The sequence below is a fragment of the Meles meles genome, chromosome 2 (genome assembly GCF_922984935.1).
Source record: "Meles meles chromosome 2, mMelMel3.1 paternal haplotype, whole genome shotgun sequence".
Taxonomy (NCBI): Eukaryota; Metazoa; Chordata; class Mammalia; order Carnivora; family Mustelidae; genus Meles; species Meles meles.
Genome location: NC_060067.1, coordinates 107,952,077 through 107,970,563, shown reverse-complemented (window position 1 = coordinate 107,970,563; position 18,487 = coordinate 107,952,077). Strand labels below are relative to the sequence as shown.

The 18,487-nt window shown below is 35.7% G+C and overlaps 1 protein-coding gene across 3 annotated transcripts in view; it reads left to right on the top strand.

Annotated features, from left to right (window-relative positions):
* BANK1 (B cell scaffold protein with ankyrin repeats 1) overlaps positions 1 to 18,487 on the top strand; it is a 306,359-nt gene that overhangs the window by 115,712 nt on the left and 172,160 nt on the right. For all 3 annotated transcript variants that reach the window (XM_045987184.1, XM_045987189.1, XM_045987175.1), the window contains exon 6: positions 1,962 to 2,067. In XM_045987184.1, coding sequence (XP_045843140.1) covers positions 1,962 to 2,067 — 106 coding nt within the window. The remainder of the gene's footprint in view (positions 1 to 1,961; positions 2,068 to 18,487) is intronic.

The following is an 18,487-nucleotide window of genomic DNA, read 5'->3' as shown; positions in this document are numbered from 1 at the left end:
TGAGTGTGGTGACTCAGTGACACACCAGTCTGTCCATATTAAATCTTGTACACTTTACAGAATAAATACCAAGTTTATCTCCTCACATAGGAATATCACTAACTAAATAATAGTCTATGCAGAACTCTTGTGGCCAATGGCGCAATTTTTAAAGAAAATTTATAAACTAATGTTATGGCTTTAATATTTTCATGGTCCCTTTCATTAGTTTGTATAGCTAAGACATTCTTTTTGAGCTTTAGTATACAGAAAGTGTAAGTATATTGCCAGTACTGTAAATAAGTTTAATTTAATCTGCATAATAAACATTTCCATGTTAATTTTTGTAGGCTTTAAACAACTCCTTATTGCTCACAGAAAGAAGTATAAACTTTTTATTTCATATACAAAACACTTTTTGAAATGCCCACTTCCTTCTCTCTCATTCTTCTGCAGTTGTATGGAAATTCCTAAAACCCTTAAGTGGATCATGCTTTATGATACCTCCATGACAATATGCAATTTGTTCCTTTAGTCCAGAATGCTCTTTACATGCATGGGAATCTCAGTTTAGCTCATCTTACCTACAAAACTGTTTCTAACCGTTTCATCCCACGTGGAATTGAGCCACCTCCCTTTTGCCTGCACTGTACTTGACCCATGAAGATTTTCTATCATCGTGCATTGAACTCAACTCATTGCCCATATGTAATTAGATGACCATGAATTTCTTGAAGGCAGGGCTTATTGTTGAATCTCTCCTCCCTTTACAAAAAAAAAAATACTCCAGGGCTAATGGCCTCACATAGTCTATAACCATAGCATTAAGAAGATTAATGTTGGTTTTGCTTAGCATTCTATAGCTATAAGCTGAGAAGACTTTCATCCTCTCTCTCCACTTTTAAGGAGGACTTTTAAAAATCCAGAGAAGCCCAGACCCCTTTGTTATTGAAGGCATGCTGGTTTATTGAAAGAAATAGAGTAAGAAAATGTCTTTTTTTTTTCAATCCAGTCATTTAATATCGTTGATTAGGTATTGGTAATAAGTCTAATTTTATTTGGAAATCATACAAAAACCTTAATTAGGAACTTTTGTTCCACAAACCTCTCACAACTCGATGGCTTTGTTGATTGGCCCACCTCCTCAGATATAGTTATCCAGGTCTCAAGCCAAATTGGTCATAGCCATAGCTCACAAAAAACAATTTTAAAGGAATGGTGGGTCTGTAATAGGCTTGTCATGTGTAGTATGATTCTACATGGCTCATCTCCCAAATGCTCAGTTTAGGGAAATAGAGTCAACATATAGCTTATTCTATAGCTGGGGGCAGGGGGAGACCAAGATGAATATTCTCCTTCACTTTAACACAGAAGTGAAATAATCTATTTAAAACTATACCATTTATGATCCTTCGGTAAAAGAACCAGACTCATCATTTTATTACTTCATTTATTAAAATGTAACATGTATTTTAATAGAATTTATTTTTGAAACAAAATCCAGTGTTATCATTTATCTGCTGTAAAGCTTTATTAAAATTAATATTTAAATAAAATTATTCATCCAGGCACAAAGGTTTTTATTTATTGCATCTATTTTTCCATTGTTTTAATAACTGATTTTTAGAGGCACCTGGGTGGCTCAGTTGATTAAGTGTCTGCCTTCAGCTCAGGTCATGATCCTGAGTCTACCCTTCCCTCTGCTCAAGGGGAGTCTGCTTCTTCCTCTCTCTCCGCTCCTCCCTCAGCTTGTGCTCTCTCTCTCTCTCTCACTCTCTCAAATGAATAAATAAAATCTTAAAAAAAAAGTAACCAAGTTTTAGTCAAGCCCCTAATGTTTTGTACTTTTCAAAAGAGGGGCCAATCTTATTGGATAGATTAACCAATATTTACCCCAGCTAATAATCTTTATTATGTTGCACTAAGGTGAGTTTCTATGTAAATAACTGAACTAATAAAATTTTTTTTTCGTTTGAAAACAGAAAGACCTTGATGAACTTGATGATATTCTTACATCCATTTTCAAACACGAGATACCGTATTATGAGTTTCGATCATTCCAACCTGAAATCAACTCCCAAAAAGAACGTGAGTATTTTCCAACTACATCAATTATTCACACACTATAACTATTTAATAAATATTATAGCCAAGAATATAGCTGACTGCATTGCTGATTAAATATTTTAGACAATTCCCATCCCCTGGCAAGAGAGCACATTTGTAACAAACTTCTAGAGGTCCATTTGGTAAATTGTTTTATCATGAACCCCAAAAATGTGCCTAACTTTTAAAATCAGCAAACCTGATTCCTGTTTTTATTCTAAGGAAATTTTTAGACAATTGATAATGGAAATTGTTCACCGTAGCTTTATTTATAATTACTGAAAGTAGAAATAACATAATTGAGGTAATTGATTAAATAAATTTTGGGACATCCATTAATGCAACATCATAAACAAATTTTATTATGAATTTATTTGCTAGCTGGAGTGATGCTGTGATACATACTTAATTAAATAAAAGCAGGGTACATAGCAGTAGATAGAGTGTTATCTTCTGCTTAAAACAGTACATAAGTTTAGTAGTATAAATGTATCTATACATATACATATTATATATATGATAGTATATATAGTTTATATACATAAATATAGTTTATATATAAATAAATATAGTTTATATATAAATAAATATGGTTTATATGTGTGTGTGTGTGTGTGTGTGTATGGTTTAGACAGGCATCTACCTGTTAACAATAGTTATGCAATTGCAAGTATTACGTCTTTTTTTCACTTTACTTAATCTGTGTTTTCCACAATGACTGTATTATTTGTGTCATAAAAAGAAATATATATACGTATCAAGAAAAATTATAGAGGAGCTACTACAAGAAAAATCATACTTCTAAATTTTATCATGAGCTCAGAGGTGTATTTTCAAAATTGCCGTTCCTACATAGTTTGTTGACACACTGTTTATAATTTGCTTGTATTCCCACTGTGTGCCAAACACTATGGTAGAGATGCAATGGTGAGTAAGACAGGCATGAAGCTGAAGAATGTGAGAGGTATAGTATAGGTATACTGTAGGACTATTTAGCAGAGGCTTTTTCTGTAGGATTTCTATACTATTTGAAGCGGTTTTATCCTCAGGCTGGCAAGCCTCAGGGAAGCAGGAAGAAAAGAGTAGGAATCTAAAGTCACAGCCAATTGTGATTAACCTAGATGTGCAAGAACCTGTAAGATGTTTACATTATAAGTTTACATTACGTGGAAAGGTTAATAATAGGCTAGTTTTGAAAAAGGAATCCAGTGAGAGTGATAAAAACGTATTTCCCATACACATTTTAACAATGTATATATAACTCACTAAGGTTAGAAATTAAGTTAGGGTAGAAAAGGAACATAATTTGATTTCTCACTTGAGACACTCATCATTTGACTGGGAAACAAGATAATATATGTCATAATAGAAAGAAACAATGCACTAAACTCTATGGAATTTATTATATCAACAATAGAGTTTTAGAAAAAAAGGTGCATTCTTTTTCAGGATATGCTTCACAAGGAGGTAGGATTTTACCTCCTACCTACACATCATTATGTCTTGAATGATGTGTTCCCCTAAGGAAAGGGAAAGGAAACAGAAATTCTAGACAAGAGAAAGTGCATTGAAAAGTATGAGGATGGAACTATTACCCAGTTTTTCAGATTTCTTCAGCATTGCATTTATTTAGGCTTGAGGAATAAGAATTGTGGCTTTAGAGAGAACAGAATGGTCTCTCATTTATATGGGTTAAGAATTCTAGTTAAGTTTAAAAGTGCTTCTCAGTGTCTTGTTTAGGTTACAGAATGTGAGCGCTTTTTTTAAAAAATTTTTTTAAAGATTTTATTTATTTATTTGACAGAGAGACATCACAAGTAGGCAGAGAGGCAGGCCGAGAGAGAGGGGGAAGCAGGCTCCCTGCTGAGCAGAGAGCCCTATGCGGGGCTTGATCCCAGGACCCTGAGATCATGACCTGAGCCAAAGGCAGAGGCTTAACCCACTGAGCCACCCAGGCACCGTAGAATGAGAATTTTAGAGTTAGAAAGGATGGAAGAGCTCTGGTCCCTTATTTTCATAGAAAAAGAATTCTGGATGTGCTAAATCAGAGTTCCTGATACTGTGAATACAATTAAGCTTCTACTTTTCTAACAAACCTCCGGGTAAAGATGATGCTTGCCAGTCTCAGATCTTTCACTGAGTATTAAGTATTTAGAGCAGTGGTTCTCAGACTTGGTGCATATTATAATTAGCTCTGGAGCTTTAGAGCATTTGATGCCTAAACCACGCCCCCTTCCCCCAGCAATGAAGAATCTGGGAGTGGGTCCCAGCTCTCAGTACTTTTTAAAGTCTTCCAGGTGATTCCAATGGGCGGCCAAGTTTATCAGCCCCTTGTTTCTTCAACATATTACAGATTTCTACAGCGAAATCATTCTTCATACTGATCTTTGGCATAGAGAAAATACTATTCTCTCAGGTCAGAAAATTAGTAGTATAAGAAAGTTTTGAACCATTGCTAGAATATAATGATCAATACATGTTTGAAAAAGATTTTTATAAAACAATTACAATTTTGAAAAGAAGTTAAAAATGAAAAGTTCGATATGATCTGGGTAATTCATTCAGAAACCTCATTGCTGGGTATTATTAGATGACAGATGCTATGAAGCCTGTAACAGGAGAAAACAACCATCATAACATCAGGCTTTCATTTCTAGTGGAAGTACAAAATAACAAAATACAAATCACAGAACAAAAATACACAAGATAGACATGAATATGACTGAACTCATGTTTTGCTTGCCTCCTTGACCTCATAATCTTGAATTAGTGTCAGCTTCGAAAAGCTGGTCTTGAAGACCTTGCACCTGTATTTTCACAGTGTTCAAGTTAAATTGATGATAAGATTTGAGAATCCTTTATACACAAAGTGGAATTAATTGAGCAAGAGAATTTGGGAAAGAAATGGTATGTTGTTAAGGAAGTTCTATAGAAACATTTCTAGAGGTGCACTGAGAAGTAAATTCAGTAAACAATGAACCAGGTATAACTCCAGATGTCTATCCCTGAAGACAGTTCTACAATTATTTGGTGAAATGTTATATTTATTAAATATTTATTATTTATTACTCTATATTTTAGCTGAAATAAATTGGAGGTTAGGACACTTTGTGGAGTAGATGGTCATAAGGAATTGGTAGGGTATACTCGGGTATTAACCTACCCTCAGGGTGAGCCATGGAATTACATACAAATACCCATCATTCTTTAAAAATATGATGCTAAATGCTATATTAATCAAACTGTTATATCATTGTTTCATCCTCTTTTCAAGTTGACTTTGGTAAATTCTGGGCTTAGTTCCCTCTTACTTCATTTATAGTAAGTAAAATGCTATTCCATATCATTATGCCTTGGTCATTTTCAATCCTGTCTACCAATAAATTTCCTCATTTGACTTTTCCCCTAGGCAAGCAGCATTGAGATGTGGGATTATAGAGATAAGATAGAAATTATATAAGAAACCATATCTACTTTAGTGTTCTCTTACCCTGTAATGCTTTATTATTGACTTAAAAATAACATTTTTCATAGGAAAAAATTCTCCCTAATAAAATAATAAAAGATTTCTAAATGACCTTGATATGGTAGTGGAACGTAGGACTTTTGAACACAACAGTCGTACAAATAATTCATGTACAAAGTTCCAGTATGTGAATCACTGGGGATTGTGAAATCAATACAGGGTATTTTAACAGGCAGTTTCCTACTGATACACAAGATATTAGAGTAAGAAGTATCCGAGTACATTCTTAAAGTAAGCGTGAGTGATTTATGAGCGAATTCTGTTTTGGTTGTTGATTTGGTACAGGCCACTGTGAAGTCTGTTTGAAGGTGACCGACGGTAGGGTGGTGGGGCCAAGCAGCTCAGCTGCCAGACACCATTGCCTTAGCCCCTCTGCAACTCTCCCCCGTTCTGAGCTTCAAGCCCTCCTCTGCAGAGTCTTAGGAAAGTCTTGCTATAGCAGATACATAAACTTCCCTAACTTCAGAACCCTTCCAAAGACTGTAATGAAGATTACATGTCATGTAATAGGAAAAAATAAATAGCTTGGCTTGTTTTTAAAAGAGGTTATAGTTGCTGGTACCAATTTGTAATTCCACCAGCAGTGTTATGCTCCACATCTTTTCTATATCAAGAATTGCAAGGGAGTTTATTTTTGCCATCTGACATGTGTGAAATGATATATCAGACTTTAATTAATATTGTTATTATTAATATAGTTGTGCATCTTTTCTTTTTTATTTACAATTTTATTTTTCTTCAGTGAATTTCCATTTAATAGAGTTCATGTGTTTCTATTGGTTGCTATCTTTTTCTTAATCGAATTAGGGATTTTGTTCTTTTTCAGTTTCTTTTTTTTTTAAAGATTTTATTTATTATTTATTTGACAGAGAGGGAGAGAGATCACAAGAAGCAGGCAGAGAGAGAGGGGGAAGCAAGCTCCCTGCCAAGCAGAGAGCCCGATGCAGGGTTCGATCCCAGGACCCTGAGACCATGACCTGAGCCAAAGGCAGAGGCTTAACCCACTGAGACACCCAGGCGCCCCTATATTCTTTAAAGTAGCTATTTGTTATTCTATACATTGCAAATATCTACTTATTGGTTGCTTATTTTTTAGTTTATATGGTATTTTATGTAAGCATATAATTAAGTTTGTTTTAGAATTTGTTTCTATTAGAACTCATCCCCACCTCATTCTTAAAAGTATCTTTGTTCTTCTTCCTCCTTTATTTGTCCTTTGCTATTTAGGATCAGCTTGTCAAATTCTATTAAAAACTCTAATAAAGGGATGCCTGAGTGGCTTAGTTGGTTAGGCGGCTGCCTTTGGCTCAGGCCATGATCCGAGGATCCTGGGATCAAGCCCCACATAGGACTCTCTGCTCAATGGGGAGTCTGTTTCTCCCTCCCCTCTCCTCCATCCATGCTCTCTCTCTCTTTCTCTCAAATAATTAAATAAAATATTTTTTTAAGTTCTAATAAAATTGAAGTAAAGCTATAAGTTAATTTTGTAAAAATTACCACTTTTTAGCATACTTAGCTCTCTCTGATCATATGCATGGTACTTTATTTATGTGGGTGTTTTTCTTATATACTTCAAAAGTATTATATTTTTATAAAATCCTTAAAAACTTTTATTAGATTTATTTCTGATTATTATATGGTTTGATACCATCAAAAATGTTACTTTAAAATAATGATTTATAATTATTTTTGACTGTCCCTTTCCTTGATACCCATGGGATTGAGCCATGTATCTTATAACATATCATAGCTCTGTATGGAAAGAGGAGTTTTTTTTGTTTTTTTTTTGTTTTTTGACAGAGAGAGAGAGCACAAGTAGGCAGAGAGGCAGGCAGAGAGAGAGGAGGAAGCAGGCTCCCCGCGGAGCAGAGAGCCCGACGCGGGGCTCGATCCGAGGACCCTGAGATCGTGACCTGAGCCGAAGGCAGCGGCTTAATCCACTGAGCCACCCAGGCGCCCCGAAAGAGGAGTTTTTGCAAATGAGGAATTACTATTCTTATTTCCTAAGAAGAAAATTAGGAACAGATAGAATCAACATCAGGGATATTTTACAAAAACATTTTTTAATTGAATATTTTCCCAAAATATAAATTTCGCAAAACATGAAGTTATATGGAACTTTTCCGTTTTCTTTTTAAAATTTAATTCCTTTATTTGAGCATAGTTGACACACCATGTTACATTAGTTTCAGGTGTACAACATAGTGATTCAACAAGTTTGTGCATTGCTGTGTTCACAAGTGTAGTTACCATCTGTCTGGATACATTGCTATTACAATACACTGACTATATTCCTTATGCTACACTGTATTCATTCCATAACTTGGAAATCTTTATTCGTTTTGATTATAAATCACTTGAGAAGAAAATCAAAAACAATGAAAAAAAGTCAATCTGAAAGGAAAATAAACGGTTAGATTATTCCTTATTTTGGGATAAGTAGTAATAGGTGGTAGGAAAAAAATATAGTCATGTAATCTCACTCTAAATTAGTTACAAACACATCACTGTTTAGTAAATACACTAAATTAGGGACAGATTTACACATAACACACTATCAAAACATGTAGTGATTGAGTAAATTGGAGATTTGGTATGTAAATTGACTGTAAAATTATAGATTTTTCCACTTCATTTTCTTGATAACTCAACCTACAGGTATATAGATTTTCACATCTTCTATCAAAGACATTTTTTAGCATATTCTCAAATTGATTTCATGAACTGACGGTTCAATTTGTATCAAATAATAATAAAATAAAACAAGCACTTTGAATCCCTTAAAATGTTTTCCACTTCAATAACCAAAAAAAGGGTTATTCTTTTAGTATTATATTACTGGTATTTACTTTCACTGTGTTTCTTTGAAGATCCTATATTTCTCCAGGTAAGAAGTTTGAAAAGTTATTCTTATAAGCATTGTACGTGTGATTGGAGAATGTACATTTAAAAAAAAAAAGAATAAGAAAGGAAGGAAGAGAGAAAGCAAAAAAAGATAATGTTGATACCCGGGCAAAAATTTGACCTTCCCTGCACATGAATTATTCCCCAGACAAGGAAGCACCTCTGGCCTTGAGTCCATAGAGAGCATAGGTAAGAAAGAACAGTCTGTCCTACAGAATCAAAGAAACCTCCCTGGCCTGAGGTTGAATCCTCACATTGTGAAGATAGGCAATATGCTATTCGGAGTCCAGCAACCATTTATAAATGGTCAGCCCTTCACATTTCAACATTTGTAATTCTTTCTCGTTATACCCATTCCCACTAGCGTAACAACACATATTCTATAATAATTGACAAGTCTGTAAATTATAAATAAAAAAAGATGAGCCTGTAAATGTATATTTTTCCCCAGTTAAGAGAACTTTGATCTAAAAGATTTTATTAAGCAACCTGATTTGTTCATTCCTATTATAAGTGTAAACAAAGTACCAGATACTCTCCTAGGTACTCCTGGGTCGCCATTGTACAAAAGCCTGTCTTCGTGGAACTCTTATTTTAATGAGGGCAACAGAATAAATAAAATATTGTTTTAACTAGTAATTCTGGTTTTAAGAAAAATCAAGTGGGCAGGTAGAAAGATGGGAAGTGATGAGATGTCATGCGAAGATTATAATATGTTTTTGTATTATCTACATGTTAGAAATAGTATCTTGCTGCTACACAGAGAACAGATTATAGCTGGGTAAGAACAGAAGCAGTGACACTCGGCAGGAAGCCATTCTGGTTGTCTTGGTAGGGGGAGGGGATGCGATGACAGCTATCACCTGGTGGGGGCAGTGGAATTACTAACATGTGCCCTTAACGTGGTAGATATTTGAAGGTAAAAATGGTAGGACTTGTTGACAGATTGTCAAAGGCCCAGGAATGAGGTCACTGTGGTATTCACAGCCATTGCCTGGATAAGACCACTCTGTAGAGAGGGTAGTTCAGAGCAAAAGTCAGTCCTGAGCAGTGCGATATTTAGAGACCTGGAAGAGAAATTTCCATAAAAGGAGACTGAGAAGGATCACTCATTGAAGTAGGAGCTTAGTGTCTCGAGAGCAAGTAAAGAAAGTTTTTCTGAGAAAAAGAAGTGATCTACCACATCTTATCCTACTGCTGAGAGTGGAAGTGGGAAAATGCCACATAATAATTCGTAATTTACAAAACCATTCACTAATGCCCAAAATGTCCCCCCAGTGGATCTAGGTATTCCCCAGATCTTTGCACCAAAAATATCACTTGGCCTATCAGTTTTTCCTGAAAGTCTGTATCAATAGATAGTATCAATAGATAGTATCTGTAGAGCAAATAATGGACAGATTAAGAATTACAGTTTTGAGTAACTCCCCAACACCCCCAAAATGCTGCAAAAAAACTAGAAGTAGTTGGAAATGCAGACTGATTTGGAGAATGCAGGTTGTTAACAAGTGAAATAAAGCACTACTCAGAAGACACAGAGAAGAGGATTATGTAGTTGTAACTAACTGCCTCTCAAGTTCATTTTCCGTTGTACTGAACCTGAATTTCATTTGTCATATACCCTTCCCCATTTTAAACATCTCCAAAGTTGAAGGATGAGTTCATATATACACACATTGGGATAAGATATGACTAGAAGACTACAGGACAAAATTATGAACAGAATAGTGTAATATACAAGGGACAGGACGACAGAGAAGTTAAAAAAAAATAGAAAGAAAGTAACAAATCACACAGAGAATCCAAACGGGCAATAGCAGGGTTAACAGCACATGATAAAGAATAGGTGAGGCTTGGAAGCTAAAGCAGTAGGCTGCTTGTGCCTAGCTACTTTCATAGCGTTCCTATCCTGAGAGCCAGTTTCTGAGATAGGTCATTCTGGAAGCCAGAAAGGTGAGCTGGGATGGCAGAGGTTGTATCCTTATGGAACAAATTGTTGACAATAATAGAAATCTGAGAAATAAGCATGACCTCTACACAGGATATCTGGCAGACTGTAAGAAATTATATCCTCCATGCTTATTATCCACAGAATCTGAATGAAGATTACCTCTATAAGAATATAATGTGAGATGTTTGGTTGAAATATTGTTTCTAACAATGTTTATTTCTCAGATTGCTGTAAGACTGTATATTTCTCCAGGAACTAAGTAAAGATAAATACATTTTAGCAGTAAATTTTCTCTTCAATTATAGTCTTTTCCATTGACAACACAGAAAGATAATTTAAAATATGTAAAGCAAGGGTACCTTGATGGATCAGTCAACTGGAAGTCCGACTCCTGGTTTTGCTCAGGTTATGTCTCAGGGTCCTGGGATTGAGCCCCATGTCAAGCTCCACTAGGCTCTATGCTCAGTGCAGAGTCTGCTTGTCCCTCTCCTTCCCCCTCTGCCCCTGCCCCCATGTTCTCTCTTTCTTTCTCTCTAAAATAAATATATACAAACATACATAAAATCTTTTTTAAAAATTAAAAAATAAATCAAACATGTAAACCATGATGGAAGTGGAAATCTCTTAAAGAAACAGTGAATAGAATGGAGAAAAAGTCTACCCCAGACATACTTTGTATACTTTGCAGTTTTACTAGTTCTCTGTGAGGTTTACTTCAGTTTTCCTGGCTGAGTGGATACTCTTGCTTAATCATTTAAACCAAGCCCCATTCTTCCTTGTATTTAGCATTTTCCTCTTGAACTTCGGTGGACATCAGAATTACTTGGAAGGCTTGTTAAAACTCAGATTGCTGGACCTTATTCAGAATTTTTGATACAGTAGGTCTGAGATGGGCTCAGGGATTTTGCATTTCTCACAAATTCATAGATGATGCTGATGTTACTGGTCTGTGAGTCACCAGTGAAAAGCACTGAGTAAACATGCAGTAATGACATGGCATGAATAAAATTAAACAAATTTTAAGAATATATTTAAATAATTTAAACAATATAATTAAAGTCAAGATATCATATTTGTTTTTATCTCTCTGTGTCCCAGGATTTAAAGGATAGCTGCAGAATAAAATAATCTTAGAGTCCTTATCTAAAACTTGTATGTTTTGTGTGTGTTCATTAAAAAAAAAAACACAAAAAACCCTCAAGAATTCTTAGAAGCTTAATAGACTCTATCCTAGGTACTCTTCCAGATACTGAGGAAAGGTAGAAGAATATGAGATAAATAAAATACAACCCAGTGATACAGTGCCACGGTATTCGTTTTTAAGATTTTGCTTATTTATTTGAGAATGAGAAAAATCACAAGCAGGAGGAAAGGTAGAGGGAGAAGCCAACTTCTTACTGAGAAGGGACTCTGATGTGGGGCTCGATCCCAGGACCCTGAGATCATGACCTGAACAGAAGGCAGACACTTAACCGACTGAGCCACCCTGGTGCCTGCATTTTAATTACTTTAACTAATTTAATTCCTCACAAGAATCCTGAGGAAAGTACTACTTTTAATCTCTGCTTTACAAATGAGATATTGTATCTCTTGCCCAAATAGTGGCAGAGCTGGGATTTGGATCCAGACAGCCCAGCCGAGGTGGCCACATTACTAACCAAGGACTGCAGCCCTATTTACACTGTATAGAGCTGGTGCTCCAGGGTGCCGAGGGAGCCCAGAGAAAGAAGGGTAGTCAGAGGAAGCTTCCTAGGGAGATGATCTTAAATTTAGAGGAAAGGTTATGAATTATTTTTGTTAAATTGTTTAAAATTACTACTTAAATGAATAATTTATATAAGCAAGTTTGAAATTATCTCAGATGCTCTGTATGTTATTTTTTGCAATCCTAGAAATACGATTTTTGTTTCATAGTTTGTGATTTCCTTCCAATCACCCTTTTGCCTCCATGGGCAAATAGTATCCTTTAGGATGGAGCTCTGTTTCTTTTGTCCATGAATTTATTCCCAGTCCTGTAAGTGTTTCTAGTACTCAATAAACATTTACTACATTAATTAATTTGTTAATGACAACCAAGTTAACTACAGAAGAACATCAATAAGACCGTAGTCAGCAATCCATATAGACTATAATATTTGAGCTCCAAAAATAAAAGAGCTCTTCTTTGTAGGAATATAAGGCAGAAATTTTAATGTCATTATTTTGTCTTTTCTCTTCTTTTCTACCTCAATCTGTGGTATCAGCCATGAGCAGAATGAAAAAAAAAATGGCATATGAGCTTTCTGTATATGCTGCTTGAATTCTCTGTGCTCAGAAACCCAAAACATGTATGTTCATCTTCTCTGGACTCACACACAAAAAATATAGGGCTTTCCGGGTCAAAAATAATAAGTTTAAATCTGTAAATTTATCATAGGGTTAGGGAAAAAAACATAAACACTGTCCATTAGTAACTGATAATAGGAAAGAGGCTCTGTAATATCCATTTTATTAAGAAATGCAAGCATGGGTTAGCCTCAGTCATGCATGCACACACACACACAATGAAAATGGACTTTTTTTTATTATAGGTTGAATAAGTTATTACTTAAGGAACTCCTCTCACTTTTTTAGCTGCTGTGCAGTAGTAATCCTCAAACCTCGAGTTTCTGTCCTCTGAGATTCTTGACAGGTCCAGAAACCCCCCAGCACTAATCTATTATTAACCTCTCTCCAAATATCTTTCGCTTCTGAAAGGGACTCACTCATTTGCTCTCAAGATTCTACCATTACCAGATAGTTACAGAAGGTCTTTGTAGTGTCACTGCAGGTCTAAAGACTCCTCGTACTACTCTGAGAAGGGTAGTAATTCAAAGACACAGAAGAACTTGTTTTTATGTCTTGTTTGTATAGATTATGGTTTACCAAAACCACTATGGTCATTTTCCTCACGTAATTAGTCAGGATGCGCCAGAGAAACAGAACCAATAGGATGTGTTAAGAGAGACAAAGAGACAAAAGGAGGTTTACTTTAAGGAACTGGCCCATGTGATTGTGGAGCGGGCAATTCTGAAACATGTAGGTCATGCCAGCAGGCTGAAAATCTCAGGAGTAGATTTTGTTGCCTTGAGTCCAAAGGCAGTCTGGAAACCAAATTTCTTCCTCTTTGGAGATCCTCTTTTCTCCTACAGCCTTCAGCTGATTGGATGAGGCCACTCCCATGACGGAGGCTAATACTCAGTCTACTGATTTAAATGTTAATCATATCTACAGTATACTTCCATAGTTACATCTAGACTTATATTTGACTAAACAACTGGGCACCATATCCAGGTGGGTGACACTTAAAAATAACGATCACACTTACCATCATTCTATTGTTTAGAGGTCAGCAGCTCTGAACAACTGTAATTTAGCCCCACACCTCTTGGGCTCCCTAGAAATCAGTTTGAAAAATGGCTGCTCAGTTGATTTGTAAAGCAACTGTAACCTAGTAGCTGGAAAATCTCCTAAAATCTCCTCTCCTATTTAATAGACTGAGGATGTGTTGATAGTGTAGTTAATAATTTGAATTCATGTATGTAATATAAATCCTTGATCAAGGAAAAATAGATATTGCTTAGAATGTTAAGACATACTAAACTATAGAGCTATTACTATCTTCCTGTTTCATGAGGGTGTCTTTTGAGTTAACATTTCCTGCTTAGTATAATAAGCTAAATTATCCCTAAAGAAATTCATGTCCTAATTCCCAGATCTGTAATTAAGTTACCTTACATGGCAAAAATATATCTGGGGCCTTATTTCAGAATATTTTCTCATCTAAAAAAAAATCATCTCAGAATATTTGCTCTTTCCCAAAACAAGTTTCCTGTGGTGACCCAGGAGCTAAGTTTATAGCCAACATGCTCTACTCAAAGACCCGTATGTGTAATTTACTTATTGCTCTATAACTTATTATGGCAACTATTCCATCAACACCCATACCTGTACCTCTTCATGGCCATCATTGTCACCTTCCTTAATGAGTTTCTCTTTCTCTTACCTTGTAACTTTGTAGCCATAAACCTGAATGTTATTTTTTTATTGTGTTATGTTAGTCAACATACAGTCCATCATTAGTTTTTGATGTAGTGTTCCAGGATTTGTTGTTTGTGTATAACACCCTGTGCTCCATGAAGTACGTGCCATCCTTAATACCCATCACCTGGATGTTATCTTAAATTCACCTCTTTCCTTCAGAGCCAGCCGACTCAATCATTAAGTCCTATTAACTTTTCTTTTGAAGTGTCCGACATTTCTATCCTTCCTTGTCCATTCCAGTGTGACTCCACTCTAATTCAGACCATCAGTTATTTCTCCTTGCTCCTGAGAAAGTCTTCTAGCAGGTTTTTCTAACATATTTCATTTTCTATCCTACATTTGGGCGCTCCCCTAAATATTCTTACATTCCATTTTTATCCTGTCCCTATATTATGTATGATGGTGCTCCAAAATCATCTTAAGCTCTAACCAGTAATTTTATTGCTCTCAATACTACCCAAAATTTCCTCCTTGCTTTAGTTCATTTTTTTAAAAGATTTTATTTATTTATTTGACAGACAGAGATCACAAGTAGACAGAGAGGCAGACAGAGAGCGAGAGGAAGAAGCAGTCTCCCCACTGAACAGAGAGCCTGATGCAGGGCTCCATCCCAGGACCCTGGGATCATGACCTGAGCCGAAGGCAGAGGCTTTAACCTCCTGGGCCATCCAGGCGCCCCTTTAGTTCATTTTTATTTTCAAAATTATTTAACATTTTTAAAGAATAAATCATTTGCTAAAGACTATAAAATCTGAGAATTGCTGAATATTCCTTACTACCGAAATCAAATATCCTTGCCTGATATGTTGGTTTACTGCCTGGTGGTGCATATCCCTTGGATTTCCATGGGAGACCCATACAAAGGCTAGTGGGTGGCTTTCTTCCTGTAAGTCATGGCCTCATGGAAAAGTGTTCAGCTCTCTGATCTTAGCTTCACCCATCATGTTTCCTTACTTATGTTGTTCTAGATTTCCTGACTCTTTCTCAGTTCTTTCCTGGCTTCCTCTTAGGTTCTTTTTTTTTTTTTTTAAAGATTTTATTTATTTATTTGACAGAGAGAGATCACAAGTAGGCAGAGAGGCAGGCAGAGAGAGAGGAGGAAGCAGGCTCCCTGTGGAGCAGAAAGCCCAGGACCCAGGACCCGAAGGGAGTGGCTTAATCCACTGAGCCACCCAGGTGCCCCTCCTCTTAGGTTCTTAGTTTGTATTTATTGTTGTTGTTTGTTTGATTCTTTTTGTTTTTATTTTTGGGTTTTTTTTGTTTGTTTTTGTTTTACTGTCAAGATTCAGCAGAGACAAAGTTAGTAGTTTTCAAAAGTCTTTTTTAAATGAACAGAGAGGGAAAGAATACAGTCACATTTCTATAGAAATAACATTTCTAGAGATTTCTTATTTTAAACAGAGAATAGCTACAGACTGGCTGGATTAGTTGAACTTGAAGCAGCCCCACTCTTTTTATTACTTCATCACTATCTGAGTTAGATAGTGGAGAATGGATAATAAACCTACTCAAATGGTGTGAGATTTAACTTTAACTGATACCATTATAAGAACTGCTAATAAAGACTATACATCCTCCTCTGTTTCCTAACATCAACTCCAGGCATGGGGTCCAAATTCCCAGGCTATTTATTGTGGCTTCATGGATTATTTCATTCTTGTTTTACATGTTGCCATTCTTGGCCACTGTCTTGGATAAGAAGCTGTTTTACAGTGTGTCCCCAAATACTCTTTCTCTGGGATCAGACCGTTTTGCATCAGTCTGCTGCTTCCCTGTTCTGCTGCTCTGTTATCACTCATTCTGACACTACATGGCTGCAATTTCTCTTTTTCAACTCCATTCATTCATTAGGTGTCATATTTTCTTCCCTTTCTCATCCTCCTTCCTCTTTTCCTCTTTCTTCTCCTCTTATTATTACTGTTGCTAATTTTATGGTGGATTCTATGAGGGTATTCAGTGAAAAATGAACTCTCTCTGGATTCAAGGTTACATGCTCCATTCACTTCTCATGCTTCTTGTCAGTTGATCATTCAGATATTTTGCATGCCAGAACATCAATCTTCCAGAACTTTATTTCTATAGCTTTATAAGCTCCCAAATCTTAAGCATTTAATTACAATAAAATATACAGAATCTAACCAAAATCAAAAAGACCTACAATCACTCAAAGGAATCTATATTATCTGAGAGCAACAGAGTAAGGATTCACTTTCATCCTAGATTTTCCTTATTATTTTGTGTAAGTTTGGCAAGTAGGAAAATAAGCAAGACAGAGTCAAGGCACTAGGACTGTTCTTCCTACGTCTAGAGTGGTTGCCAGTATGGGGTCTAACCATGCCCAGTTTGGATTTTAACCTTGTAAGCCCTAAACATAGAGACAAGCAGGAGAATGTCTCAGAAATCATGGGCTAAAATGTTCACAGTTTCCTCCTCCAGCCTGATGCCTTTCCTGGCCTCACTCTGAGAAGCAATACACAGGACTGCACTCAGAGATTCCTTAACAGTGTGGAAGAAGGAAAAGAAGGCACCATATTTTGAAAATGCCCAGCCATGTTGCAACAGAAAGCAAATGTCGACTCATTCTCCACAAAGGAAAAGGGGCCTTTAGATTTCTTTACAATGCAATTGATTATTATTGTTCATGGTAGTTATGTTACATAAAGTCTCTGAATAGAGAATACTGAACATTGCTTAAGGAGAAATATAGGATTAGCTTCCTGCAAACCTCTGATCACATTTTTGTCTGTCTATTAATACATAACCTCATTTTATGCATGTTTCTGTTTAAAAACCCAGGATTTAATATGTATTTTTGAGTCATTGATGTAGAACTCACCAACAAGGTCATTATAATTCATGCCTGAATGAAATTTATCTAACACACTTATTTTCTTCATAAAACAGATCACAGCCTTCTTATGCTTGGGAACACCAGACAGCACCTCTGTGCTATGCCAGGGAGTCACTTTGTAAAACAACTAATCACCACACCACCAGTAACCAAAAAACCCACAAAAATAGAAAACGTGACACTACGTAGACCACAAAGAGGACATTCGCTTTAAGTATAAGAGTTGAAATAGTTGAAATAAGAAAACAAGGTGTTGCTTTGTTTGACCTCAGCTGGGAACATGCAGTCAGATTTTTTACTGCTCTGCACATGTCTACAAATAACCACAAAAAGGCCACAAGTTTTGATTGGGAGGGGACAAATAAATTTTTATGAGTAGGAAAATTTGAAAATATGAAATTGTGAGTAGTGAGGATCAATAGTACTTGTTTGTATGAAAGAATACATTAAACCTAGGTTTAATAGCTTATTGATTAGATGTTATCATTTTCATTTAAACATTGAGAAAACTGAGACACAAAATTCGAGTAACTTGTCCATATTACACCATTAGTAAATGCTGGAGTTGGGATTCCATCTATCCAATCTGGTTCCAAAGCCCTAATGTTTAAGCACTAACTGCACAATATTGCCTCTCAAAATAAACAGGTATTAAGTTTTAGAATTGCAAGGTTTATAATAATAAAAGTCATTATTTTGAGCATTATTTATTAAGATGAAACCAGAACTCATTTGAATATAATGTTGATTAGGAATTTAACCATTTTTACTAAAACACTTGTTAAAAAAAAAAAAAATTACATGAAGTTTCCTGAGACAGTTACAAGGGTCATACAACTTGGATACAACTTTTAATATTTTCTCTTAAATATTTAAAAAACTATTTTAGTAACAAGAATGTAATTAATGTAATTAATTAGGTATAATGTAATTAATGAGGTGATTCCAAAATTGAGGTTAATACTAAAGTGTGTATTTATGCACTTCCCACTCATATTTTTTTAACGATTTTATTTATTTATTTGATAGAGAGATCACAAGTAGGCAGAGAGGCAGGCAGAGAGAGAGAGAGAGGGAAGCAGGCTCCCTGCTGAGCAGAGAGCCAGAT